Source organism: Melanaphis sacchari, unplaced genomic scaffold (genome assembly GCF_002803265.2).
Source record: "Melanaphis sacchari strain LSU unplaced genomic scaffold, SCAv2.0 Contig19_pilon_pilon, whole genome shotgun sequence".
Classification (NCBI taxonomy): Eukaryota; Metazoa; Arthropoda; class Insecta; order Hemiptera; family Aphididae; genus Melanaphis; species Melanaphis sacchari.
The window spans coordinates 195,095-222,804 of record NW_020270975.1 but is presented as its reverse complement, the minus strand read 5'-3'; the positions used below and the strand labels follow the sequence as shown (position 1 = coordinate 222,804).

Genomic DNA, 27,710 nt, shown 5'->3' with positions numbered 1-27,710 from the left:
TATTAAAATATTTACACATTTTTAATTACAAAAAATTAGCACAATTTCGTAATTGAAATCATTTTTTGTGAAAATTTGAACTTTGATTACTTATAAGAAAAAATTTGAATAAGTATTTATTTTTAAAATTTTTATTTTTTTAAATAACAACTTTTTACCTTGTATTTCATTTTCAAGATTTTTTACTCATAAACAAAAACTCTCAATAATTTTGAATATCTATAAGTGACACAAATAAATCAAAATATTTTTAAAATTCATAAGTTATTTCTAATTAATATTGATATGAATATTCAGAGAAAATTCCATATCCTAATGGCAATTTGTTTTTAAATAGGTTACAATAAAAAAAAATAATCTATTTTAAACTTTCTTCTAATGTTTTTGTTTTTCCCGATTATTTTGGAAAGTATTGAAAATTCAATTTTAACCTTCTAAGCCTCAACTAGATCCAATTTTTATTTTAGCGTGGACATAACAATTTCCAGACACGAATATTGTATTTTCCTCGTCCTAGATACACATAACAAGAAAATATGTTGAGATCTTCACATCAATCGATAAAATTTTAAAACTGCCGTCCATTCGTCACTAACTGCAACAATATCTTTATGTATGCGTACAGTTATACCTGCACTATGTGCGATAAATTTCCATTTGATTATAATATTTACAATATAATCGTGTAAAATGGAAATTAAAACACATACTAAAGAGGTTATAGGTTAGATTACAAAATACAACACAGAATGTTCATTGCACGTTTATACGAGTATGTATATGTGTCTGTACTATTTACAAAATATATCAGAACATAAATTAAATTATCGTCGTGTCTTAATGAAAGTGACGGTCATGCAAATTTAATTGCAATATTATAGACACAATAATTATAACGTTTATTACATTTATATACTATAAATGTTTTTCGTATAAATGTTTGGCCTATAGAATGAATATATCGACTTGTACTTACATATTATAATTATGTTCTATGCACGATTTTTACCGGTGTAAACATTTTTATACATTGCATAAAAATATATAGTTATACATTTTGCATTTATGAATCATGCTAGTGTATTTAAAACTTTCGATGATAACAAATTAGACTATTTTTCTTTGTTTTTCGGTAAAATCTGAGGATTAAATAAAATTTTGTTTGGTTGCTTTTAATATATTAATTTTAAGGCCATATTACAGTGTTATCACTTAAATCGTATTTATTGTTTTTTTTAAATTTAAGATACCATACACATTTTCTGTTATTGTCGTCAATTTGTATGTCATCCCTAAATTATTTTTTATTTAATATGAGCTCAATTATTTATTCGCATTCGAATTATAGTTATTTGTTATATTAGAGTTTGTCAATTGCTTAGGTCTAGAAAATTTTAGAAAAATTATAGTTAGATAATAATATAACAATTAAATGTAGCTAAACGTTAAACAAATAATTTTTACTACGTTAATATTTAAAATTTTTCTACCATATTTTGTAAATTATAGTTAACTCTTTTCTCTCATAATTGTATATTTGGTTGATTTTTAAATACAAGTGTGTAGAATTATTTTTTTTATATAAATATACATTTTTGTTTTAAAGTATAAATAATTTTTATTCTTGTATCTATAAAATAATTTTGGAATAATAATAATAATATTTTTTTCATAAAAACATCAAAATTAAATAAATAATAATAATGATTAATAATTAACTCTATAACTCTCTTCGAGAAAAAATTGTAAAATAAATGCTAATAGATAATTATTCATATAATAATATATTAATTCAAATAACTGTATAGGCGTATTTTTAAAATAAACATTTAATAGTTTATCATAGATTAAGCACAATTGTGACAAATTGTTTCCTTCAAAATGAAGGTTTGAGAGTTAAATTAGTTTGGTACGTTTAAGTACTATAAAAATAAAGAAAATTTTTACTTTTAAAATAGATTTAATGTATATTTTTAGTGCGTATTAGGTAATTTTTTGAATATATATTTTTTAAAGTTATACATCAAATAAATAACATTCCAAGTTGAAAGCAGAAACAGCGGTGAGTAACGTTGGGCGACAGACACAACCACATTGTAGTTGTCATTGCAGGTTTACAAACATTTTTGTATTGATTTACTAAGTATGTACTATTATATATATTTATATAAGCGTTGTCATTACGAACTAAATTGTTTTTAATCTAATTTTTAAATTCAAAGCGTGTAATCGTCTTTTCCGAGCATAATGAGATGTAAATTACGGCAGCGTAGATCACAGCAATTGGATCCACTCATATGCTTCGCCATACGATCTTCGCTTCCCTATTCCACAGTCGTTATTGCTTAAGATTAAAATAAACACGCCACGCTAATAAGTTTTATTGTATTTTATTGATACGAAGTCAGAAAACTGTACAATTGGTAAATTTTCGTCTTTGTATCGAATTCGATTAACCAGGATCCATACAATCTTATAGAAGAAATTGAACACAAATCGCAGTCATGAGATACGTAAGAAAGACGATTTGTTCTTATAAATTAATATTTGTACGTTATACGTCGTGTGGTTTTACAAGGGCCACAGATTAATGAGTAATATAATATGATATATTATTTTACATTAACGAGTACATTACATCCGCATGTATTGTTCTATATTACAAATGTAGAACTTTGGAAAATTATGTTCAGTAGAACTAACCAATTTTTTTATTGTTAGCTTTAATATTAGAGCGAATAGTTTAGGTATTATCCAACTCATAAGTAAGAATATTAGGTTTCTAGGAAAACTCGTATGATTTTATTTGAAGTGCACATTTATTATTATCATTTAAAATATTATAATCTTTGAGATTAAAATATCAATAAAAGTTCATGAGATGTACTACCTTTAAATTTGATTCAATTCATTTTAATAAACTAACAATACATAATTGGTTAGGATTTGCCATGTTGTACGTTTGTTATAAAGTTAGTCGTACGCTTGATTTTAGTTGGAAAAATACGTATATATTACATGTATTTACGATTTAAAGCGCCTGAATACTGCAGTAAATTGCACGCTGAAACGGTTTTTTTCTATTTAAACATCTAAAAAAATAATAATCATTGTATTTTTAATCCACTTTTTTTTAAGGATTTTTTTCTTTTATAAATCATATTTATTACAGATTATTTATTCGATGTTTATCGATTGATACTTTATAAAATATAGGAAGGGATTTGAAATTATTTCTAAATACTCGAAAAAATTAAAAAAAAACACTGTGTAAAACGGCTGGTTTATTTATGTATATTAAATAATAACAATTACAAGATACATAATACAATTTTTAATAATAATATATTTATTGACACCAAAATCACAATTAAATAATATAATTATAAATATAGAATAAAATTAAGCTTTAAGTTCTCATTTTTAAAGCAAATCTTGTGTTGAATTGAGAGAATTCATTATAAGACAGTTAATTTTTTAATAACAAAGAAAATAAAAAATATGATTAAAATAAAAAAAAAAAATATACTTAATATTAATAATATTATTATTTTAATGTATGTCTCTCTGAATGAGTTTTTAAATCTAAAATGTTGACATTCCTCTTAAAACTATTATACAATTTTAATTTTTAAATATTTAATTCTAATATTTTAAAAATTTTTGCACCTACTTTTATCTGAAACAGATGGCTACATTTGCCAAAATTAGTAGAACACAAAAAAGATTTAATATTTTCTTTTTCTTTACTTCTAGCATTATACTTATGATTAAATCTTATATCAATGTTTCTTTTTATTTAAATTAATTTACAATCTATACTGGTGTATAGATCACTAAATTTTATGATGTTAGCTAAATAATATAAATAGGATGGTGAAAGATGTGGGACGTTTAAAGCGTCTGGCTGGATTTCCCGGAAGATGGTTGGAGTGAAAGTGGAGCCAGTAGAGGCATGAATAGTATTCATACTTTTAGATCGTTGTATAGTGTGATATTACCAGGGGACATTGATAATAATTTTTAGTCAAAAAGTCATGGAATTTATGATTTATGGCCTTGCTCGATCACGTTATACTTGAGCATTAATACGAATACCTTAATTATTATTTATACACAATTCTTTTTCCATGGTTATAATTTGGCGTTAACATTTAATAGACTGTTTATGTTTTAAATTTATATTTAAAATAAAAATAGTTAATTTCATAAAAATGTTTGATTTTCTTGATATTTCTTAAAATTATTTCGTCAAATTTGTATTATTATAATTTGATATATAATATATCTATAATAGATAATTAAAATGCGATTTAGATGAAATTTTGGTTCATTAAATTATTTGTCATTGCAATGGTATGCACAATAAACATAGTAAGTATAGTAAGTATCTACCGACTTCCCGTAAATCTCAATAACATAATTATTAATTCATCGTTATTTATAATATTTTATCTTTTACTAATTAGGTGCATATGCGGAAATAGGGATAACCATTTTTGGGTAGATGGTCTTAAATAATACATTAATACTAATAAGTAATTAGTAATAAAAAATACCAATACATAACTACATACTAAAATATCTATGCTTTGGAGAGACATCCCTTTCCAAACCACAGCATTATTTTTATGAGGGAGTTGCTCAGCTTTTACGATTCCGCTATGATGTTGTGATTATGATTGGAAGATACATGTATATATCGTACATATATTTTAATATTTTCTTCTGAATTCAGACTACCGTTATGTCCCATAGATACGTGTGTTATGTATGTGCTTTTATACAATACATACGCAAATTATACGTATCGTGTATATGTTATTAATATTACTATTTATTATAAACGTATGCAACCGATTAAAATGACAATAGGACATGGGTGTTAGCATGGGTGTTAGGGAAAAAAATGTTTTTGGTCTGCCACTACAAATGCTGTTTAATTAGCATAATATTGTCGCTGTACACGATTGGACCGGCGTTATATAAGAACGTGTAGCGCGGGTGGAACGATTTATATATACTGTTTGATCGATCGAGTTTGTTACACTTACATACGTAAACACATAAACGCGTGCACACGCGTGTTATCATGATAGATACGTAATTTATTTGTGATTAATATCGAGACTATTCGCAGAGACTGATTTACAAGTTGCTGATCATAGCGCAAGAACTTCTGTTCGGCAAGAAATTGTTTTTCGATTGGCAGTTCGGCGACAACTGGGCGCTGAAAAGCATGGAGATTTTGGAAAAAGAATTGGAGGCGGAAAAGAACCGAAAGGATGTCGATGGCCAGCGGTCGGACGACCCGAAACGGTCGGAGTATGTGTACCGTAGGCAGATCGTCTGGTTCAACACCATCGGATTCCTTGTGCTCCACTTGGGCGCCGTGTACGGCCTGTACTTGTTCTTGACATCGACAATGATACTCACCATGTTGTGGAGTAAGTAAAACGAATGATAACTAATAATCAGTAAATGTAGTATAACACAGTACGATTTCTAAGCTCAATTGATAACGATGACGAGGTGATCCATATTATATTTATAATTAGCCACATTCCGTTTTAGAAAAAATAAATATTTTTGCTAGTTACCTACCGGTTTTTTATTTTATAAATTGTATAGGTTTTTTTTTGAAAAAAATCATTGAAAAACTATGTTTTTAATTTTATATGATCTGAAACAGAATATAAGTTTTTTTTAATTAGTAGATATTTTTATTTAGACTAGCTGAGTTCTTTGTAGGGCATATGCAGGTACTCTTTAAAAGTTATACGTATCTTAAGTTTAAAGTTTTAAAGTATTAATGATAAGGAAAAAACAAATAAACTAATATTAAATGTATAATAATTACTCATAAAAAATATTCTTAAAAAGTATTATGCATTCGATTATGAAATTAATAATACATTAATACAGTATAAGTAGTCATTAAAGAAATGAAATTTTAAGAAATATCAAGATGAATTATTTAAATATAAAAAATTTCTTAAGTTGTGTAGATAAAAATTTGACAACGTTACAACCTTATTCGTACTTTATCGTATTAAATTTAAATATTTAATATTAATTCTTCTATAATAAATTCGTCTTCCATATGGTTATGATGTAACGTAAAGATTTAAATAAACTGTTTAGGTTTTAAATTTATCTATATTTTTCCCATATGGAGATTAAAAAATAAAAATAAATCTATTTTTTAAATGTTTTACTTGATATCCGCCATTCCTTTGCATCAAAATTAGTCATCAATTACAAAAAAAAAAAAAAAATAATATTTTTGAAATAATGAGTGTTTTTACGTTAAAAGATTCGCCTGGTTGATATATTTAAAATGTTGAGAATCCAATTAAAATATTTTGATGTACTTAGCATTGCTGGTAGCGGGCGCAAGTGCGTTCTCCGTCACTATGGGCGCTCACAGACTTTATACGCACAGGACATTCAAATGTAATGATTGGGTGAAAGCTCTGCTGGTGTTCGGGCAGACGGTCGCGGGACAAGTAAGTCTCTACTATATAATCTTATTACAGTTTAGTATTTTTGAGAAATTTTGTCGACTTCTCATGCTTATTTGATTTTTCTTAAATGCATTCTGTTGTTGTTCTCAGAATTGCTTGTATGTTTGGATCAGAGACCACCGACAGCATCACAAGTACAGCGACACGGTGGCCGACCCACACAATGCGTCGCGGGGTTTCTTTTTCTCGCATATAGGATGGTTGATGGTACGCAAACATCCAGAAGTCATTGAAAAAGGCAAAAAGATCGACATGACCGACATCGAAATGGATCCATACGCAATGTTTCAAAAAAAGTAAGATTTAAACCGATATTTTTGATTAAAAAAGTATCTATAAATACAATAATTTTATTTCTACGTATCACACATTTATTGTTGAGTGAAACAAAAAAATTAAATTTTGACACCATTTTTAGAATATACTTTTAGTATAATTTTTAATTTAATCCGTGTTAAGTTAAGATAATTTTTCACAAATAGTCGTAGAGTTAAAAATTCAATTTTGAAAAAAAAATGTTACTCATAGTGTCTTTAAATTGAGCGCTTGTGTTATACACGCATATTAAGTACTCGCCTATATGTAATACCGTTGCTATGCACACAGATATTACAAAATACTGTTCACGGTTTTGGCCATGCTCATGCCGATGATCGTGCCACACGTTTTATGGGGAGAAACCCTGTGGAACGGTTTCTTCGTGTGCTTCCTATTTCGGCTGATGATGGTTTTAAACTTGACCTGGCTGGTCAACAGTGCTGCGCATCTTTATGGAAACAAACCATTTACCAAGTGAGTAAATATTTTAAGTGGTCTCCAACCGTATAGTATAAAACCATATACCTAACGTTTTCATATTTTATCGTCATTTTGTCACGTGGCGATTTTCTTTTATATAAGCTTTATTATAGTGAATTAAAAAGCTTTAGAAAAATTACTAATAGTCTTACCCTTATGTTATTTGGTCTCTGTCTTACAAACGTATAACTACATTATATCAAATAAGAGAATTATTATGCTTGTTAGCACACTAATTGTTTTCTCCAAAGCAACAAAGTTAATTTTCGTTCAGTAGAACTATAATCTTGTGTTGCTACTTGGCTTTAAGTTTAAAGTGAAGTGATTAGTGAATAGTCAAACTCTGCAACAAAGGTCAATGCACCAGTCGGCTAATTTTTTTAAATGTTTTCATTGTTTTAATTCTGTCATAATTATTACCTATAATAAATATTATATTTTGTATGATTTATTGCTATAATTAGTAATATTTATCATTATCAATAACATACATTTCTTGTCGGTTTTAAAAATAAATATCGAAAGTGATCTAATTTTCACTATTAACTATGATAATATGTATAATTAAAGAATTTTCTGTCACAATTTAGAAAGAAAATTAAAATTTTAATTTTTAATTTTTTTTATTAGGTATTAATGAACTCAATTCATTATCCACTGTGTTACTTTTTTTTCTATAGTTAGGTGGTTTTTTTTTTGCCTTTAGACAGTAAATTTCTAAATATTGCCGAAATCACACTTTAAGTAAAGAATATTATCTGTGTTTGTATGCTGGTTTTTAGGATATTTGAATTTTTTTTGAATTTTCATGTTCTGTATAGGTATTTAACTTGTATACAATTGAAATACATATTGTCAACATGCAAATACGATAATATTTTTTGCCTTAATAAGTTTGATACTTGATGAATATACTTTGTAAGACGGAGAAAACGTATGTGGGTCTTTTGGTTAATTTTAGGTAAATTATTAAACATTATTGAAAAAAAAAAAACAATGTAAAAATTCTTTACATATCTCGGAATAGTCATCGATTTCCTTACCACAACGATGCCACGTTGTTCTGTATTAGTAGGTATATATTTTATAGGTTAGGTTGGATTATAAATGTATAATATAATATATAATCGTAATATAACAAACATTTTCGTCGGTTCGCGGACGATGTGGACTGGATGCAGTGATATAATGCCCGTGGAAAACGTTTACGTGTCCATGTTCGGGCTGGGCGAGGGCTGGCATAACTATCACCATTCGTTCCCGTGGGACTACCGGGCCGCCGAGTTCGGGCAGTACTTTAATCTGACCACCATGCTGATCGACTTTTTCGAAGAGATGGGATGGGTGTGGGACAAGAAGTACGCGACACCGGCCATGGTCCGAAGCCGAGTGACGAAACGCGGAGATGGCACGCATTGCAAGTACAGTCGTCCGCAGTTTAAGAAAAATGATGAATCCTCGGAACCAGTGGCGGACGATGAGACTTACGAAGAGCTATTCTGGCTGGAGGAACGGTCGGCCGAGCGTGCGGCCGAGGCTCAGAAGGGCTGAACGTTTCCACACCCGCGAATAATATAATATAATGCATTTTTTATACTTAGCTATACAGTATATATTAATTATTACTATAATAATTATTATTATTATTATTATACGTCGCCAGAGGATATTTTTTAGAAACATTTTTTTTTCTTATATTATGTATGTATGCACTTGTATATTATATATAATCAATTTACACATGTCGGCGATTAAGTGTGACTCTCTCTCTCTTTATCTATCTTGCTCTGGGATGTATACATAATATTTACGTTGCTTGACGATATAATAATAATAACATGTATGATAGATATAGGAACCACAAACATTTGTAATAATAATAATTATGATAGTAATATATGTAGTGCTCACATTGGAAAAATATAAGGGGGATTTTTTTGAATTGAAAAAAATCAGCATCCTTCAAATTGTTGAGCTCAATCTAATTATATTTTTTAGATTCAATATGGTAACTTTAATGCATTATCATAATTATAATAAATTGAACAATTTCTTTAATTAAATTTGAACATATTACTCAATTTAATTTTTTGAAATATAAATTATTGAAGTTTTTACACAGCGATCTTATTATCTGCTATGAAATTTTGACTTTTATCATTTATTTTAATGCTAAAAATCATAACAGTTAAACGCTATATGAATATAGTAAAAAATAGGTAGTAATGTTCTGCAATCATTATCTGAAAAAATCAATAATATTTACGTACCACTTTTTATAGTGTTAATAATCGTTGTTGTTGTTATTCAAAATTATAAAATATGTAAATCGTTTAATAGTAATATAGCCGTTTTTTTTTATGTACATACATGTCTTTACGCGAGTATTTGTGTTCTCACTTTCGGGCGTACATTTATTTTTCTTCTGAGAAATACGTGCTCTGTATAGTATATAATCATTAAATTATTATTGGTTTTCTACTATTGCGTTTACGCGTCCGGGATGTAGGTGTTCTTAACTTTTATTTAGATATTTTATAATATTTTGTCCTTAAATTACACGTAAATACGGGTTAATTACTTTGAAAAACAAATTCGAAATATGAATAGGTAATATTTAGTCGTGATTGTGAAATAAAAAGGCCGTGATTTCCCGCATTCCACGTTCCGTGGACAACGTGTAGCCATAAAAATGTACCGAAAATAGAAACATTGCTACAAGTGAAAAAATACAGAATTATAATCTAAATATTATTGTCAATTAGATATTTGCTATACGGCAGCCAAACCACCCAAACCTCCTCGAGTCTACAGAATAATAGTATATTATATACTGTATTGTTAAAAAATTGTATTTTAATTAATACGACGCATGGCCACTGTAGTAACGTTATCCAAAAAAATCTTTTCAATCTTGATCGCAACCAATCAAATATGTATACGTATGCATGTAAATACTCAAGTGTAAACATAACGAACCCATAAAATACAATTCCATTTCGTGTTCAATAATATAATACCATATAATATGTTAATTTATTGTTGACACGCTGACGCTGCACATTAAGTAGAGGTACCTACTTGAAAATCACTTCCTTTTCCGATTATAATATTGTACACGACGTGTATTATAATATATAATATTATATTATGTAACATGGCCGGTTGTTTACGTTTTTAAAGTGTATTCTATTATTGGTTAGTAATACTCAGCTAGTGTGCATATTAACATCTTTGAAAAAATAATGTGAACCTAGCTAGGTTACCTCGCCTGAGCGGAAATCTATGTATATGATCAATATCGCGCATAAAAACATTAAAGTTTGTTTAGTATTTAAGTTTATAAAGATTGCGTTTAATTATATTATTTTTAACTGATAAATTTCAATAAATAAACTTAAGAATTTGTAGATATCAAACAACTGAACACTAAAGCGTTGACGATGATCGATGTTGAACGGGATAAAATATGACTTACGAAAAAATCATTGATAATCAATAGGGTCACAGTGTTAAGTCGTTAATTCATAGTCTACTTTTCAAATATTACGAAATATAATTCGAGAAATGCAAAGAATATTTTTAGTTCAAATACTAAACAATATATTACTCACAACTGCAAGCAAAACCTACTCAGCATCATACAACATACTTACAGAAATCTTTTAAGAACAATGATAATTCTCTTCACCGCTCATTCTAAAATTAAACCATTCAGATTAAGCGTAAATATATTAAAATATTCTTTAATTTTAATATAAATTTGAAGTTGGAAAACTTTTTTCTAAAATATAGTTTACATTTTAAGCTAACATTCATTTAATATTTATACTTTAAAAAGGGTAATATACGAGTAGTATAATATTTTAACATGTAATACTACGTAGTATTTAGTTATATGACTGTAATAGGCACTTCTTAAAGAGAATAACTATAGCCTATAAGTAAACTTTTAATATTTTAATTTTATTCTATAAATGAACACATGCGTTTTCGCAGAAATGAATGTGTATGCTTAAGAGCCAATAAATTCAAAATAAATGATTATCAAAATTTTATTCTCTACAGTTCATATACCTATTAAACACGTATTTTAACGCGATAATTGCAATATAGGTATATTTTACTGGTAAATAATATTTTTATTTCTAAAAAACGTTTTTTGTCTTATAATGACCCAATTTTTTAATGCATTATTAAAACTGCTATGGCACATGATCATTATTGATTAATTAATATAATTATGATTCACTACCAATGTATGAGTTGTACGGGTGTTTAGAAAATAAATGATCTTTTAAACACAGGATAATAATATTTTAATAATTTTATTACTGAGATATTATTGATTTTTCTATAATAATGTTTAAATTGTTCGAATAAACTATGTTAGAAAAAATGATCTATACATTTTATAGTATTTAGTGAAAAACAAAAACCGAAAATAATGAATACCTACAGCAATAATATTATTCATTGGATAGGTAAACAAATAATTCAAACAAGTATTATTATTTGAACTCCATATTTTTCTTTCACCAAGTTTTTATTCATATTCTGGTATTTTACTTTTTAACTATGTATAAAAACCATTTTTCCAAATACTTTTTTTATGCCATTTAAGAAGTGTCCTTAAGCAATAAACAATTTTTCTTCATTAACTAAAATAATAGTTATATTATACTCAGTTTTAAATACTCATATTTTACACAAAATATTTAATATAATATCGTAATGAACACATGATGTTGAATAAAAAAATAAAAATGAAAACCCGGGTTCCGATTCAATTACACACTTGTGCAAACTTTTGATGAGTTGATACGTATTTACCTGATTAAATATATTTTATTTTAGTGTCCCGTGCACAGTAGTCTTGCAGATTGTAAGTAATTTATGATGGGGAACTATTTACATAATGTGTAAGAAATTAATTGTTTACATTAGTATAGATGCACAAAGAAACACACTCATCGGTTTATCAAGTCATGTGGTCTGTCGAGGAATAAACGAACCTTTGTGGCTTGTAAGTTGTAAGAGTATAATACAATGGAGGTTATTGATTAATATTATACCAAATAATATTTTAGTTTATATTGGACGAGAGGAGGCTAAATCAAACAACTATTGATTTTTGGTACTTATTAGGTGGTCATGGTTGACTATTTTAAGTACTATTTGAATGTAACAAAATAAAAAGTAACGATTAGATTGATTGAACAATGTGTAGGTAATTACTAATTTGAAATGTTGATGACTAGATGCGGGTGATCTTGCAGGTCGTCCGGTAGCAACATTGATTTTTAATATGACTTCCACTGGGTTAGGCTAGAAGAATTATAGGACATGACGTAGTGAACAAAGTTCCACTTTTATTACAATAACTCGATGTATAGATTTTTAAGAAAACACATATTTTTTCACGAATAAAATAAAATAAACGTGACTCGGGTGAAATTTTCGTGCCAATCGACCTGAAATTTATAGATATTGCTGTAGACTAAAAATTCTCGAGGACAGATCGATCGATCGATCGATTGAATATATAATAACAACGTTAATTTCAAAGTTTACAAAAACGATTGCATTTTCGTGTTGTACTGGCCTGGATTGATGTAACTATATAAAACGTAAATGCACGTTCCAAAAACGGTGGCGACGAGTAAAACGAATGACATCGAGTAGATTACGCGTGTTAAAACATATTACAATTAATATTAATCGTCATCGTGCCAGTAAAGTACTGCATGATACTTATTGCAAGCATTTACCCCGTTTCCGATTTCCAATGATTAGGCATTACATCAATGTCGTATGTACGATAGGTAAATGAAAACGCAGTTTATAATATAATATTATTACTGTAACGTAATATTTCGATTTTAATGTTTAACGAGTTAATAATTACCGTCCATTACGGTCGATGGCATTGCGACGACAACAGCATACATCTACGTGCATCACATTCGTGGCTTACGGGTTAGTCGCCACTCGTGTGGTCGTTTGGCAGTTTCGCCGCAGTATACGATAGGTATTATAATATTATAATATTTTATGTAAATTTAGGTTGTGGTTTGTTGACGGAGAAAAAAAATGCATCATCTGCACTATTATGATCGGTGTATTGTTTGACGAGTACAATATAATATTATGATAAACACTCGAGAAAACAATTCGTGATGGAGTTATCGCTACAGTTATTGTCGATAATTGCATCGCTGTTGTGTCACCCTGTCGTTTTGATGTCGGCCCGACGGAACATAACTAGACACGTGAGTACAAATAAACTACAATAACGTGGCCAAACCAAAATCGAGTGAAATAATTGATTTTGAGTGCTGGTGAATTGGCGAAGGGATCGTGCGTTTTTAATGCGCGGGGGGTGACGAAGGTGTATACTTGTATCGTGTGCGTTTTAATCGTTTTACATTTAGAGACACTTTTAAGGAGACACCACACCCTCATGTGTTGTCCGTATTTTATCTGTTTTTATGTAGCAGATTTGCGTTCAGTGGAACTCATTATGTGTGGTTAGTTTTAATTTTAGAATTAATTGGCCTATTATCAAAGTTAAAGCTAAGAAAATTATCAGTGATTAAGCGAGACAGGAATATGTAAAACATTGAAATGCTCGTGTCTAGCATATATTTAAATAAAGAATAAAAATCGATACTTGATTATTAATAATTGTCTTACCTTTGACTTTGATAATAGATTAATTCACTATGATATTATTTAAAGCTAAAAACACAAAATGGGGTAGATACTACTGAACGTAAATTTATTATATTGTATATCTATATAGGATGGAGACAATACGTGCCGGTGTGGCGTTTTCAGATGAAATCGATACAATTATATTACTTATTTAAAATATTTGTATTTATCTGAGTACTTAAAGCAATATTTTACACAATATAGGCTGGAATATGTTGCTATACTACTAAAACAGTCTTCATAAATATATATAAATATACCGTGAATCGGTAAAATATTTTTTCCTTATACGACATGTATTGTGATATTTAGTTTTATTTAGAGTATTTGGTATAAAATTAGCTATAGGCGAATTTCTTTCGGAGACTCGAGTAGGAAAAAACCTGAGAAATTTTTTTTTAATAGTCTCTGGTCAACCAAAACAAAATTGTGAAGTAAAGGGCCGAGAAAAGAGTAGTAATTTATATCATTTATAGGTATCACTGTAGTATTTTATATTTTTGTGTAGTTATATATTATTATTACAAATTATAATAAATGTTTTGATAATAAAATATTATCATTATTTTTTAATATTATAATACTTATTTTTTATCGTATCAGTTAGAAAATAGATGATCAATCAATATAATTGAACTATAATATATTTTATGTTAAGTATATTATATAGTAATAAATCGAAATATTTTGTTTTATTTAACCAATCATTAAAACATGAAAATATAATTTCTATATTAAAACATACACCGAGAGAATTTTTTATGAATTCCGTTAAATACAATTTTTTTTCTACTCGTCGATCACGCCAATTATATATAATTATACAGCTATTTATAATTTCTTATACTAGGGTGACCATACGTGTTGTTTTATACAGGATTTTCCTTTATTTCAATTTTATGTCGTGTTATCTTGAAAATCTTCTTTCAGGACGCTTTTTGTCCCGTATTATTCCCGATTTTAGTCTTACTATTTTAGTCTAACTTTTGAAATTGAATTTAGAATAGTCGTTATTTTTTCGGTATTTTTGTATGACATTATTGAATAAAATAATATAAAAATCTATACTCTTCAGTAGTATTTTTGGATTCTTGTTTTTACCATAATTATTGCTAAATCACATTGTTGTCGGCGACGTAAACCGTACTTACGTCCTACATATAATAGTTTAGCCCAATTATAGTAGCTCCATGGCCTCCATATTGAGCACAAGCGTCGTCACACATATTTTGAAATTAGAAAAACCTCGGTATGCTATAATCAGATTTCAGACTGATAGGAAAAACAGTATGAGTAAAGCAATGCCATGTTTTGATCATTGTGAAATCAAAAACTTGAAGGTTTATTTAAATTCTGAAGTATTACCCTACGAAGATTTTCAAAGCGACTTTAATAAAAACAAGATGGCTACATTATACCGCGCATATACCAAGCTTCAGAAATCCTGCTATGGTCCTGATAATTTTACTCCTCTATTGACTTGATCAGATTTCAAAAAACCATCGCCGATTATAGTTATGAATATGACTATATGAGCAGACAAAACGATAATGTAAAAGCGTCAACTGTTGATCTAAGGATTGAGATTGAGACCTAGGAAGCGTTTCAGCCTCCACTTCGGCATATCGCTTAATATTACATGACCAAATTATAACTTAAAATCCATTTAATGGCAAAGTAAGAACAATTATGTAAATATTTATTTTAAAACTTAATATTATTTCAATGAATAAAAAATAATTTTTATATATATCATGTCTTTATTTTACATAAATTGTTAATACAACTGTACTTAGAAGGGTGGATACATCACGATATAACGGGTGGAAAGGGGGGCATTTGAGAGGCTGGGCCGAACATACGAGTATGTGATAGCATAGAGATAGGCTGGACAGGGTAACCGAATTTACCAGTTTGACGGGGGATCCAAAACATACTAAAACATACTACTGACGTGGATCGGCGGTGCTCGTTGGGTTCAGGAGATCCGCCGACAACTCATCGGACGGAGTGATTCATGAGCAGCAGTTATTATGGACTTGTTTTTATTAAGATTCATCGTGTTATTTCCATAATTATTAATGTTATTAATATAAGTTATGTTAACATTACTTGACCCATTAAAATTTTTCATAAAATTAGAATGTTCTTTGTATTTCGGAATATTTTGTTCATTGGCATGACATAATTTAAGAATTTGGGAACACCCTTTAATAAGGGCTAAAAATATTCTGGCATATTTTTTATCATCGGTTTCTATGGGTTGTTTTTTCAATTCATTAAATTTTATCTTTAGTTCATCAATTTCTTTAAATATTGCTTTGTTGTTTTCTATAGTCGTTTTATTCTTGGGTTCGTAAAAAAAAAAAAATTAAAAATTTTTATAATTTTTATACATTTTAAACTTAGTACTTACTAATTGCGCAATTGAATATATATATATTACCAGCCAAACTAAAACATAATAATAAAACTAATATGATATTTTTTTATGTTCATTTTTTTTTATTTTAATATCCACGGTATAATTATCTTCAATCTAAAAAAAAAAATACGTAACAATATTATTTCCAGTTATAAATTACTGGAAAAACATTATAATATTATATACTGTATATAATAAAATACATCTATTATACAAGAATTCATTATTTTTAACAAGATACAATTTCGAAGAATGAATTACACAATGGTTATGTAATCAAATATTCGTTTAGCCTTAAACGTAACCAAGTGTGATTATTAGCTTTTGTTTGTTATTAGTCAGGTTACACAATATATATAAAAAAATATAATCATAATGCACAACATTTATTTATAAGTATAACCGATATTCGAGGCGACCGTGTTGTCTATATGAGACTTGCGATTGACACTCGCAATAATCATCGATCAACGGTACACAGGTAGTGACTATACGATTATATGCCACTCTCTCGTTATCGAAAATGTAAACCAATAATGAAATTAAATTACGTACATGACATACTGCCCGCCCTGAAATACTATTTAAAATTTACAGCTGACAATTAATTAATAACATATAAATAATGAGTTCAATGACTCGGTACTGTTTCTACAATTTACAATTTTTTTTTTTAAGTAAAATACTAATATACGCGATTAAAGGAAATTTTAAAAAGTATTAATTTAATTTAACTATGTTATTTTATATTTTTCAAAATAATATTTTTATGTGTCTAAATTTTAATTTTTAATAATTTAAAAATTATATTTTTTCACAGTTAAAAATCAATAAATAAAAATATAATAAATATTAATTTAAAAATATTATGATTATTATTTTTGTCCTGTTTTTTATAAATGTGGTCACCCTATCTTATACTTACGTGCAATAAACGTGTGTACACACATAAATCCAATCTTCTATTTAAAGTCGTTTCTGATGGTTTTATCAACACGACAAAACTTAAAATGTTGATGGTGAATGGTGAAACAATTAATCGGAGACAGTTAAATAGATATTCATAGTACGTTTGTGGCAAATAATAATAATGACGTATTAATTATTATAACATTATGATCATGTTTTTCGATTTGTTATAATACTTAAGTAAGAATCTGTGAAGTTGGGTTCTTGTGATTTGTGTACTTCGAACAATTGCAAAATTTGTCCCGTTGTGAGTTATTTGCAATATGTATGATGAATACTTGCCATCTCAGCCGGCGAACGATCCATTTATACAGTTATTTTTGTAGGAATATAATATTATGTATTAATGTATTATCATCATCTTATTTTTACAGTTATATAGTCGTGATGACCAAAAGGCGGATGACGTAGCGGTGGATTCGAGATGTCAGCCGTGTAGTGAGTTACATACTATAATAGTATTATGCTTTAGACTTTAGAGGACAGCATATTTATAAGTGGATATTTGATAATATTTGGAGGAGAGGTGTTAAAACTTTGAAAAAATACACGGGGATTAAAAGTATCTTATATTGACATCAGTGTTACCAGATGTATTTAAAATTTTTATAAAGATGCTTAAGATCTCCCCGAACCAGCCCTCCCCCTAAATCCTAATAACCATTTATACATACAAACACATTTACTGTCTTTACCTCATATTAATATAGTAAAATTAGGCCCAAAAGAACACGTTTCCTTTCGTTAGTTTCAAAATTTCAAAATATAACAATATTACTTGTTTCTCGATATTTTAATTTTAAGGCGTGTCATGAGCATTTATAAAATCGAATATATTACTTACAATAACATTATTATTAATCGCTTTGACGTTATGGACAACAGCACATCTATTTATTTATTTGTTCCCGTGTTACGAGCTAGCCAATACGGAGACAATAAATGCAGGTGTGGTGATTACTCGATTATAATATCTATCTCGTCTTATTAAAATAAAAATGAACAGAAAATATTTTAATTTCAAAATTTTGTTTCTTAACGCCGATATCGCGTTTTTTTATACGATTTTAGTAAACGTTAACGAATCACCTGCAGGGAATCCCAACTCGCTCATCATATCTATTTACTAAGACTGTTGCGTCTATTCGTAATACATTACATTTTATACGTAGTGTGCGGTGTTGGATATCCCAGATCGAGAATCGTGGGTGGCAGCGAAGTCAGAGAAAACGAATATCCTTGGATGGCGTCACTGTGGAATACCAGGAGGAAGTTTTTTTGCGGCGGTTCCATCGTCACCGATCAGTACGTACTCACGGCCGCCCATTGTTTTAGGTAAGTGATTTATCGGCCGTATCAATTGATATGAATTACAGAATGTGCCGATTCTCCTTCTCTAGTTTATATATACTTTGGATAGGAACTACTAAAAAAACTAGGGAGGGTATTTTGCTACATTCTGTATTATATTAATTATTAACACGACGACACCACAGTAAAATATTTTGTATTTTCTCGCATTTGAGTACATAGCCGTACAAAAGTAGGTATATGTTTAGAAATAGTTTTAAGAAAAAGATCACAACCTTTCAAAAGTCCTTCTCCCTTTCCACAGGCTGTAAATGTAGAAACAATTTATAATTCCCTTTTTAAAATAAAAAAAATATTTATAAATTCTATGTAATTGTCTTTGAAACAGTAAAAACTTAATGGTCGGGTTAAACAAATCGAATAAAATCTTTTTATTATCCATAAAATATATGGCGGACATCACAAGAATTGAACAAATAATTTTTGATTTTCCATTTATTCAAATCATAAAATAGATTTGTAACTCATAAAATAATATAAATAGTAATGATAAGTCTAAGAAAGTCTTAGACTTCAAAATACGAAACATGCAAACGAGCGACCAATATCCATTCCTACGCGTCTTTACATAAACGACATGAAAATATCAAATCGAAACTATAACTATATCTAATCGGAATAGTAATAAATTATAATTGTCTGTACATCAAAGCGAAGTGCCGACAACCAATTATCGGGAGGTTCATGTTGTACTCGGGCACACCAGGAGGCCCGGCAGACTGTTTCCGGGCGGATCGCACATCATCCGGGCAGCGGTAGTGAAGATACACCACAAGTATAATCGACTGGGAGCGAACGTCCACGACAACGACATAGCGTTGGTCAAGATGGTCAGACCTGTGAAATTCGAACGCACCACCCAGCCCATTTGTCTGCCTATGATCAGTGAGCGAATTATTTTACAAAACTAAATTGTAGGACGTTTATTGACAATATTATTTTACATACCAATATAAATTATTTAATGACATGAATTTTCTATCATTTTAACTGCGCTGCGTAATTCACACATTTGATGGGAGTATTGTTAATGTAGTACTAGTTTAATTAATCTCACGGAAGTTATAAATATTAAAATATGATACCGTATTTTTAATATCTAAAGTAAGAAAACTAGAGTTATACTGGTAATATAAACTATATGCTTGTACGAAGGTATCTATAATTCACTCGCAAATCTATAAATCTGGAATTGGGGTAGAGAGTACAATTTTATTTTTAGAAAATCTACAAATATAGTTTTAGTATATATTAGCAAGGTATTAGGTATATTATTAGATAATATATTTTCAAAACCGTAATTAATTTAACAATATGCATAATATATAACTTATCAAAGGGGGGGGGGGAGTCTGTGCTCATAATAATTGTTATCTATGAAATTTGATTTTTACGTTTTTAATCCTATACAGAGGCGGAGACGCATTCGAATAAGCAACAAAACAGTTAATCGCCTTAGAAAAGTATTTAGATTAACTACAAAATATATATAGTAACTAAAGTGATTTCTGCTATTATCGTTGTAGTTAAGCAATTTATTAAGTGAATTCAACTAATTACATTAATAGAAAATTAATAACTAGATAACTACAGTATTGTACGAAGTATAGTCATTATAGTTAATGTTAAAATATCATTAGATATTTAAACGCTACAAATCAATTATTTTCGTGTAGTCAGTACGACCAAACAATACTAATAACTAATAAGGTACTAAATAATCATTACCCATCTATATGTCTATATCTTACTAGCGTTTAGTTGAGTTCAACTGTAATCTTTAAATGCGAAGTAGTTCTGCGATTCCCGCCTTTTTATTTTCTCATTGCTTCGGCATAAACCGTGTTTATCTTCGTCACGACGTCACGGTTATAATAATATACGCAGGGTACGACTACGGCGGGTTGAGCGCGGCCGTGGCCGGTTGGGGACAGTTGAGCGAATTCAGTAGCACGTCACTAAGCCTCAGACACGCCATGCTTCCCGTGTGGACCGAAAAGGAATGTGCTGCCGTACCTGAGATCGAGAAAACGGGATACACGTCCAACATGATGTGCGCCGGACTCCGAGAAGGAGGAGTAGATTCGTGTCAGGTACGCGTTAGTACCTACATAAATAAACATTTAACATGAGACTCGTGAACTCAAATTCACTCTTTATTTGGTCCTAAAATTTAACCTAATATATGTTCGAAAAAAATCCATTTCACAGGCTTAGGGCTATAAATAAACAATATTAAACAATTGTAGTTCTAGAATATTAAATGCTAAAATAAGGAAAGAGTGTAATTATTATTTATTACCTACTTCGTATTAGTTATTACCTACTGGCTACTTATTAGTAATTAGTACCTAACTTATTGAATAGATACCACATACATTTGAATTCTACTGTAATTGATTATTATTTATTATTATTGTTGTCAAATACTGCTACTTACAGAGTAACAGAGTATCGATGATCGACTATACCTAACCTATGCGATATCTAATTATTAGTCAATTCGTATAGCCAGTATTAAATGACGTGGATAAGATATCGTTAGAAAAATCCAATATTAACTAGCCTTTTTATCCTACTGAGTTAGGTGTATACTAGCCGTATTTAAATAAATCATTTTTAAATTTTATACTTATCAACCTGCCTATCCTGAAGTATCCTGGTTGCGTACCAATAATTGTTTGATGAAATACAGTTATAATTTATAAATATATCCGAATCTGGGACTGAAATATATAGCTCTTAGGTCAAGTGAGCATTTGATATGCTGCGGTTTTATCGCAAAGTCGTTGCTGTCAAAAATCGATCAATCTTGAGGCCTTTTTATGTGCCTTTGTATATTATTGGTCATCAGAGGTTGATAAATAATCCTTTTAGGGCGACAGCGGTGGACCTTTGATGCTTTACGATAATAACGAAAAAATAACAGTGGCAGGTGAGCCTATTGCAACATTATTTCATAAGATATCTTTCGATTTCTATTACAGCTGAATACGTTGGTGATCGTGTAAAATGATTCGTTTTCCAGGAATCGTATCTTGGGGTATCGGGTGCGGAGCTCCGAAACTCCCTGGAGTATACACACGGGTAGACAAATATCTAGGATGGATAATGAGAAATACGAAGGACAGTTGCCACTGTACAAACTGAATCCAGTTTTCATGGATATAATACCCGTTGTAAAAATGTGAGTTTCCATCGTTCAAATAATATGACACGTTTTAATAATATATGACGTACTTATATAATATATACATAATAAATAATAATATAATATAAACTAAATGAAATAGGTACGAGCCAACGCCCAACTATTAACTAATCACGCGGTTTTGTCTAGAATAAATACTATTATGATTTATGATCCATTCACATTTGAAAAAAAAAATCCCAAATAAATTTCCCACAAAAATGTTTGGGTATGTCGATTTGTACGTTGTACACCTGAGTAAATGATTACAACTGTGATGGATGTGTTACATATTTAAACGATTCTCATTGGAGACCACGGCCATAGACGCTAGTAACTATCTAAGGACTAAGACAATAACCAAAACGAAGTGCTGTCTCTATTCATAAATATTATATTCTCACTTAATTTATTTTACCGATATTACTATTAGTAATATAATGACGTAGATATTATATTAGATTTTGAGTGGAGCGATGAATGTACTGATTTTACAGTGATGTGTTTTTTTCGCCTATGTGTACGGCGATACGTAGTCGATAAAATGCGTTAATTTTCAAAAATGGGGGTGATTTTTGGTAGAAAATTGAATTTATTTTATACTTTGAAGAGGTAAAAACAAAAAATTTCCAATATTTTTTTATAATTAACAAAAACAGAAACACACGATAAGGAAAAAACGGGAGATTTTACGTTAATCCAGATTTTGACTAAATCGATTATGGTTTTTTTGTTGTAATACGAGAACAAATAACCGTAGATACTAGAATTTTTCACCAAATGTTTATGCTATCATTTTATAGTTACGATAAAATTATTTAAATTTTTAAAATATTTCGACTGTTTTGAAACTATTTAAACGCACTAGATATGTTTATTGATAACATTTAGTACTATAAATGAGCTTTAAGAGTATCAATACTCAATAGCCAACTTATAAACTAAAACTTCATTACAGCAAACAATATATTTAAGAAAATAAAAAAAAAATACCTATATTAAACTCATGCCATGAATAGTTATTTAAATTATACATGAAACATATCTAAAAGAATTATACATAAACGCCCATGCTTTCAAGGTTTGTCTATTATTATTATTATTATTATAAATTGAGTTTTTAAAGTTTTTTGTTTGTTGATAATAATATGGCGTGTATGGGTAGGTACTAATATTTATGCCAAAAAACAATGAACATTTTAATAATACATAACAAAAATAAAAAGTATTGTATCATACAATACAATTTATATCTACTTTAGATTAGTATGAATAGGATTGTAGTGTAAATAGTGTTTGAACTTTTCATTGAATGGGTATAAAAAATATTATGCGTTGGCAATAGGTATGTTGAATAATAATAGTGAAAAGTTCTTGTAAAATTGTAAAATTAGATTAAAATTTTTTTATTTGAAATTATTATTTTTTATTTAAATAACAAATTTCTTTAAAAAAATGTTTCTGAAATTCCAACAATTTATGAAGAACTTTGTATTCAAATTTTAATATACATGAAATTAGCCTTCAATCTTTGCTCAGTCTACTTCAAAATACTACCAAATAATTACAAATTGTGTATTGCTAATAATAAATTTTTTTTAAATTTTCATACCTTTTAGTTTATGTAAAACTTGTGGTAAGTTTTGTATTCAATTTTCAAAATTTTTAACTTACAATAAATATTTTGTCAACACGCATCAAAAAGGTCAAAATTTGAAGCCTATTATAATAGCTTAAAAATAGTTAAAAACCTGCTGTTAATATTTAAATTTTAATAATATTATCAAAAATTAAGAATGTTTAGTAAATATTCTTGATTTTGTCAGATATTTTTAGTTTTTTTCCTTTACTTTCAAAGTACAAACTAGATTAAATTTGCTATCAGAATGATAGTTTGATACATTATTTACACTTAAAAATGTGGCGAGATATAAAATCAATTAATTTATTGGAACAATCAAAATTTCAAAATAACTATTTGGCATGGTGTATAAATGGTCTATAACATAAATGTAATTTTTTTTTTTTTAAACCTTTAATCTTGGTTTTGAAACTAACAAAAATTAATTGTAGGAAATTGAGTATATACATTAAAATTTGGATTGGAAGTGTGAAAAAATATGTTCATACTATATAGCAAGTGTTTCAATCTGGAGCCTAAAGATGACTACTGTGTTTGGAAATTTAGAATGATTAACTTAAATATATATAATAGGAGAATATTGAGAACAAACATAAATAGGTGATCATTTTAATTTTATATATTAAGTATATAATTAATATAAAATGTTCTTTTTTTTGTTAAATAAAAAAAAAAAAACAAAACTATGTTTTTATTACAAATTTAAGTATTTATGTCACTTTTTTGTTGGACAGTTTAAAATTTAAGATTAGCAGTTCATAAGATTTATAATCAATACCAAAATAAAAATATAAGGTTTCTAAAAATGTTGTAAAATTTATATATACATATTTTCATCACAGAATTTTTTCTAACTTATTAATATAATATATACCATTACATATTCAACACTTTTTATAGGAAATACTTCAATCAACAACCACTCAACTTCACAACATTGAGAGTCTACGACTAATTTTGTTTTTGCAATATAAATCACACTAAAGGTTATCAATTTCATCAAAACACAGTTGATCCATCATCAGTCTCTACTTTTGAATAACTTGATGTATTTGGTCGTCTTCGGTGGTTTGTACTTCGCCGTCCTTCAATTAAAAGCGCAATTATCTGAAATAAGATAGTATTATATGAGAATAGTATGAAAAATGAGAAAGAGAGGAAAACATTAATATAAATATTTTTATTTACAATAAAGCATGTCATAAATATATTTATTTTTTTACTAGATAATATTGAATAGTTTATTTTTATTCTTTTCTTAGAATGTATTTATAAGTCACAGCAAATTATAATGAATTCAAATTGAAGAACATAGTTTTGAAAATTGTATGCTTACTTTTTTCTTATTGTATAAAGCTAAATAAAATAGCATTGATAGTATAGTCATTATGCTGAAGTAGAAAAGGAAATGTGAGTCTTCTGAATCACCAAACCCATGATTTGCAAATTTAGGTTTAGGTCCTAATTTTGATAAATTTTCTTTAGTTTCTGTAAAATTATGATAAATATATTATTTTTATTTTAAAAAAGTAATGTTATAAAAGTATTAAAAATATTAATTTTCAGTTTAAAAATATAAAAAAAAGAATCAAGTTTACCTGATTGCCGAATAGTACCATCGTCTTCTTTAGGATAATCAACACTAGATTCTACAATAAATAATGTATGTTTAAAATTATGTTATGAATATTACATTAAATTTGAGTTAGTTTTATGGTTGTGGATGATAGGCACTAACTTGTATCTGGTTTTGAATCAATTGGAGTTTGGACCTCTGTTTCTTCAATTAGTTTTTCATCTTCAATTGGTTTCTCATCTTCAATTGGTTTTTCATCTTCAATTTGTTTTTCATCTTCAATGGTAGTTTCATCACCATCAATGTTTATATTATCCTTAGGTATTTCTGAACGAAGTTCCTCATCATTATTTTTATCACCGTTATTGACATCAACTATTTTTTGAATATTGTCTACCTAAATAATATTTTAATTAATGATTGATATAACTTATTAAAATATAATAATAAATTATGTAATTATATTTCTGATAAGTAGGTAGCAAAAAGCAACAAGATAATGAATTATAAAAAAGTATTGACTTTTAAAAAACAATACCCAAGTACATTATATTTGAATACAGCATTGATAAATTTGTATTTCACTGAAACAATTTTAAGGGGTAAAATTTGATGAAGTCATTAGTTGTAATTTTTTTACTCTAATATTATATGATGGTAATTGCATTATTTGTTTTCTATCCAACCATCTTTACCAAAGACATAATTCATCAAAACAATTTCTTATTTTGGATACTGGTCAACTAACCTTGGTGTTAAATTACTTATAATGATTATTATAGAAGAAAATATTCTTGAGGGTTGTTTCAATATTGTCTTAAAATTTTAAATCTATTTAAATTAACAATTTTAATTTTATTATTAAAGTTAAATGAATAGTTAGATAATAAATAAAATTCAAATAATAAACTTAAAAATATTATACTCTATAATTTTACTTTAATATTACTCAAAACTCATAACAAAAGATTTTGAATAAATGCGTTTTTTATATGGGTTAAAAAGAAAACAAATATTGCATTAATATAAAAATAAAATAAAAACACTAACAATATACATAGTAAAATCAATAGTTTGTTTTGTTTTGTATAATCAATACATAATGTGCATTTAATATTTTTTACAACTTTTGATTCTCAGTTAACATATCATGTATGATATGAAATATATGAATGATCTAATTATTTTATGATGTTTATCTTGTAATGAAATCTATGGTAGTAGTAACTTATTAAATATAACTTCATATTATACCAAACTTAATGATTAGAATTCTTTTAAGATATTTTTAAAAATAATAAACACTTACGTTCTTTTCATTTTCTGGAGATTTATCAACTTTAATTTGAGGTATGTTCTCAGGGTTTTTCAGCTCTGCAACAACGACATTAGGAACAACGGGTTCTTTAAGGTCTTTTGATGGATTGTCAATATTTTTTTTTATAGCTAAAGCAAATCAAATACAGAATTGTATATTTATAGTATACCTTATAAAGTTATAATATTACTTACATTTATTAAATTTTTCTAAACCGCCACTGTAGAACAGTAATACCTCTACATTTAAAAATTTACAGTATGTATGCAATTCATTGTTTAAATTATAACAGACCTTATTCCATTTGTTTATATTGTTTAGCGGATCCATTAATAATTTCATTGATTGGGAGTTTTTGGTCATGTTTGTCCACATTTCATATATGACTTCGTCTTTTAATTTGTGATTATTAGTCATGAATTTTGCAGTTTCTAAGTTTGAGGCATTTATGAGATTGTAATCAAATTCATTGCTAATGTTGTAAATCACCGTACAAAAACACGGAAAAGTGTATTCGTTTTCCACCATTGTGAAATTTTTAACATCCAGTAACGGAAAATTACAAAATTTGTCGAGATTTAGCTCTTTGAAATAGTTCACCAAATCGACTTTGCCAGACGACATCATAAGTTGACTAATAGTTTTTTCAGTCGGTGCCGTCGACACATTCCAAATCTGCAACGTGACGACTATCAGTCCGGCAAGTATCGGCCGTATACCGACCGTGATCATGACGTTATTGTTTTTCGTTTCGTCGTCCAAACTTGATAGACTTCACATTATACAGCGAACGCAGAGTTTCGAAAAATTAAGTAAGTGCCAAACATAAACGGAAATCTGAGGACGAGTTTGTCGTCACACTCCACGAATCCAATGTCAACTAGTAATAATTAAACCCTGAGCCGAGTCATAAATTTATTCGAAAAAAAAAAAAAAGCTGTACAAATACGAACAACTACTAAATTTAGTAAATTAGGCAAAAAATACTAAAGCACACAACAGAAAACAGTAACCTGAGTATAGTTATAGTATATTTGAATACCGAATTGTCGAATAATTTATATTATTCTATTGAAGTCACGAAGTTAGTAGCAGCGCTTATCGGTCCTGTTATCAGTATTTATTTTCGTTTTCACGTTCATGCCCGTAAACATAACCTTAAATCATCTGACCGGGC

General features: G+C 28.3%; 3 protein-coding genes across 3 annotated transcripts; 2 read left to right on the top strand and 1 right to left on the bottom strand.

The window, feature by feature from the left end:
• Nucleotides 1-2,333: 2,333 nt before the first annotated feature.
• On the top strand, nucleotides 2,334-8,969 carry LOC112593007 (stearoyl-CoA desaturase 5-like). The gene is made up of 6 exons (XM_025337210.1): nucleotides 2,334-2,513; nucleotides 5,141-5,447; nucleotides 6,379-6,509; nucleotides 6,618-6,823; nucleotides 7,134-7,319; nucleotides 8,507-8,969. Exons 1-6 carry the CDS (start codon nucleotides 2,505-2,507, stop codon nucleotides 8,874-8,876), a joined length of 1,209 nt encoding a protein of 402 aa, XP_025192995.1. The 5' UTR covers nucleotides 2,334-2,504; the 3' UTR covers nucleotides 8,877-8,969.
• A 4,535-nt stretch (nucleotides 8,970-13,504) lies between these two features.
• On the top strand, nucleotides 13,505-21,978 carry LOC112592992 (trypsin 5G1-like). The gene is made up of 7 exons (XM_025337178.1): nucleotides 13,505-13,597; nucleotides 17,811-17,874; nucleotides 18,609-18,771; nucleotides 19,460-19,692; nucleotides 20,695-20,900; nucleotides 21,685-21,742; nucleotides 21,836-21,978. The coding sequence occupies exons 1-7, from the start codon at nucleotides 13,505-13,507 to the stop codon at nucleotides 21,955-21,957; spliced, it is 939 nt and encodes a 312-aa protein (XP_025192963.1). The 3' UTR covers nucleotides 21,958-21,978.
• A 2,462-nt stretch (nucleotides 21,979-24,440) lies between these two features.
• On the bottom strand, nucleotides 24,441-27,603 carry LOC112593035. Its single transcript, XM_025337256.1, has 6 exons — nucleotides 26,728-27,603; nucleotides 26,525-26,661; nucleotides 25,378-25,612; nucleotides 25,238-25,288; nucleotides 24,976-25,127; nucleotides 24,441-24,746 (listed from the first exon to the last, which is right to left on the bottom strand). The coding sequence occupies exons 1-6, from the start codon at nucleotides 27,263-27,265 to the stop codon at nucleotides 24,639-24,641; spliced, it is 1,221 nt and encodes a 406-aa protein (XP_025193041.1). The 5' UTR covers nucleotides 27,266-27,603; the 3' UTR covers nucleotides 24,441-24,638.
• Between the last annotated feature and the right edge of the window lie 107 nt (nucleotides 27,604-27,710).

What these genes read in the sequence shown, in the direction of transcription:
- LOC112593007 (XM_025337210.1), top strand. An exon ending in TACGCAATGTTTCAAAAAAA is followed by an intron (nt 6,824 to 7,133) that starts GTAAGATTTAAA and finishes CTATGCACACAG; the next exon opens with ATATTACAAAATACTGTTCA. An exon ending in GGAAACAAACCATTTACCAA is followed by an intron (nt 7,320 to 8,506) that starts GTGAGTAAATAT and finishes GACTGGATGCAG; the next exon opens with TGATATAATGCCCGTGGAAA.
- LOC112592992 (XM_025337178.1), top strand. Translation starts at nt 13,505, where the DNA reads ATGGAGTTATCGCTACAGTTATTGTCGATAATTGCATCGCTGTTGTGT. An exon ending in ACGGCCGCCCATTGTTTTAG is followed by an intron (nt 18,772 to 19,459) that starts GTAAGTGATTTA and finishes TGTACATCAAAG; the next exon opens with CGAAGTGCCGACAACCAATT. An exon ending in CGAAAAAATAACAGTGGCAG is followed by an intron (nt 21,743 to 21,835) that starts GTGAGCCTATTG and finishes TTCGTTTTCCAG; the next exon opens with GAATCGTATCTTGGGGTATC.
- LOC112593035 (XM_025337256.1), bottom strand. Translation starts at nt 27,265, where the DNA reads ATGATCACGGTCGGTATACGGCCGATACTTGCCGGACTGATAGTCGTC. An exon ending in TTTAGAAAAATTTAATAAAT is followed by an intron (nt 26,662 to 26,727) that starts GTAAGTAATATT and finishes GATTTGCTTTAG; the next exon opens with CTATAAAAAAAAATATTGAC. An exon ending in TGATTCAAAACCAGATACAA is followed by an intron (nt 25,289 to 25,377) that starts GTTAGTGCCTAT and finishes TATTTATTGTAG; the next exon opens with AATCTAGTGTTGATTATCCT.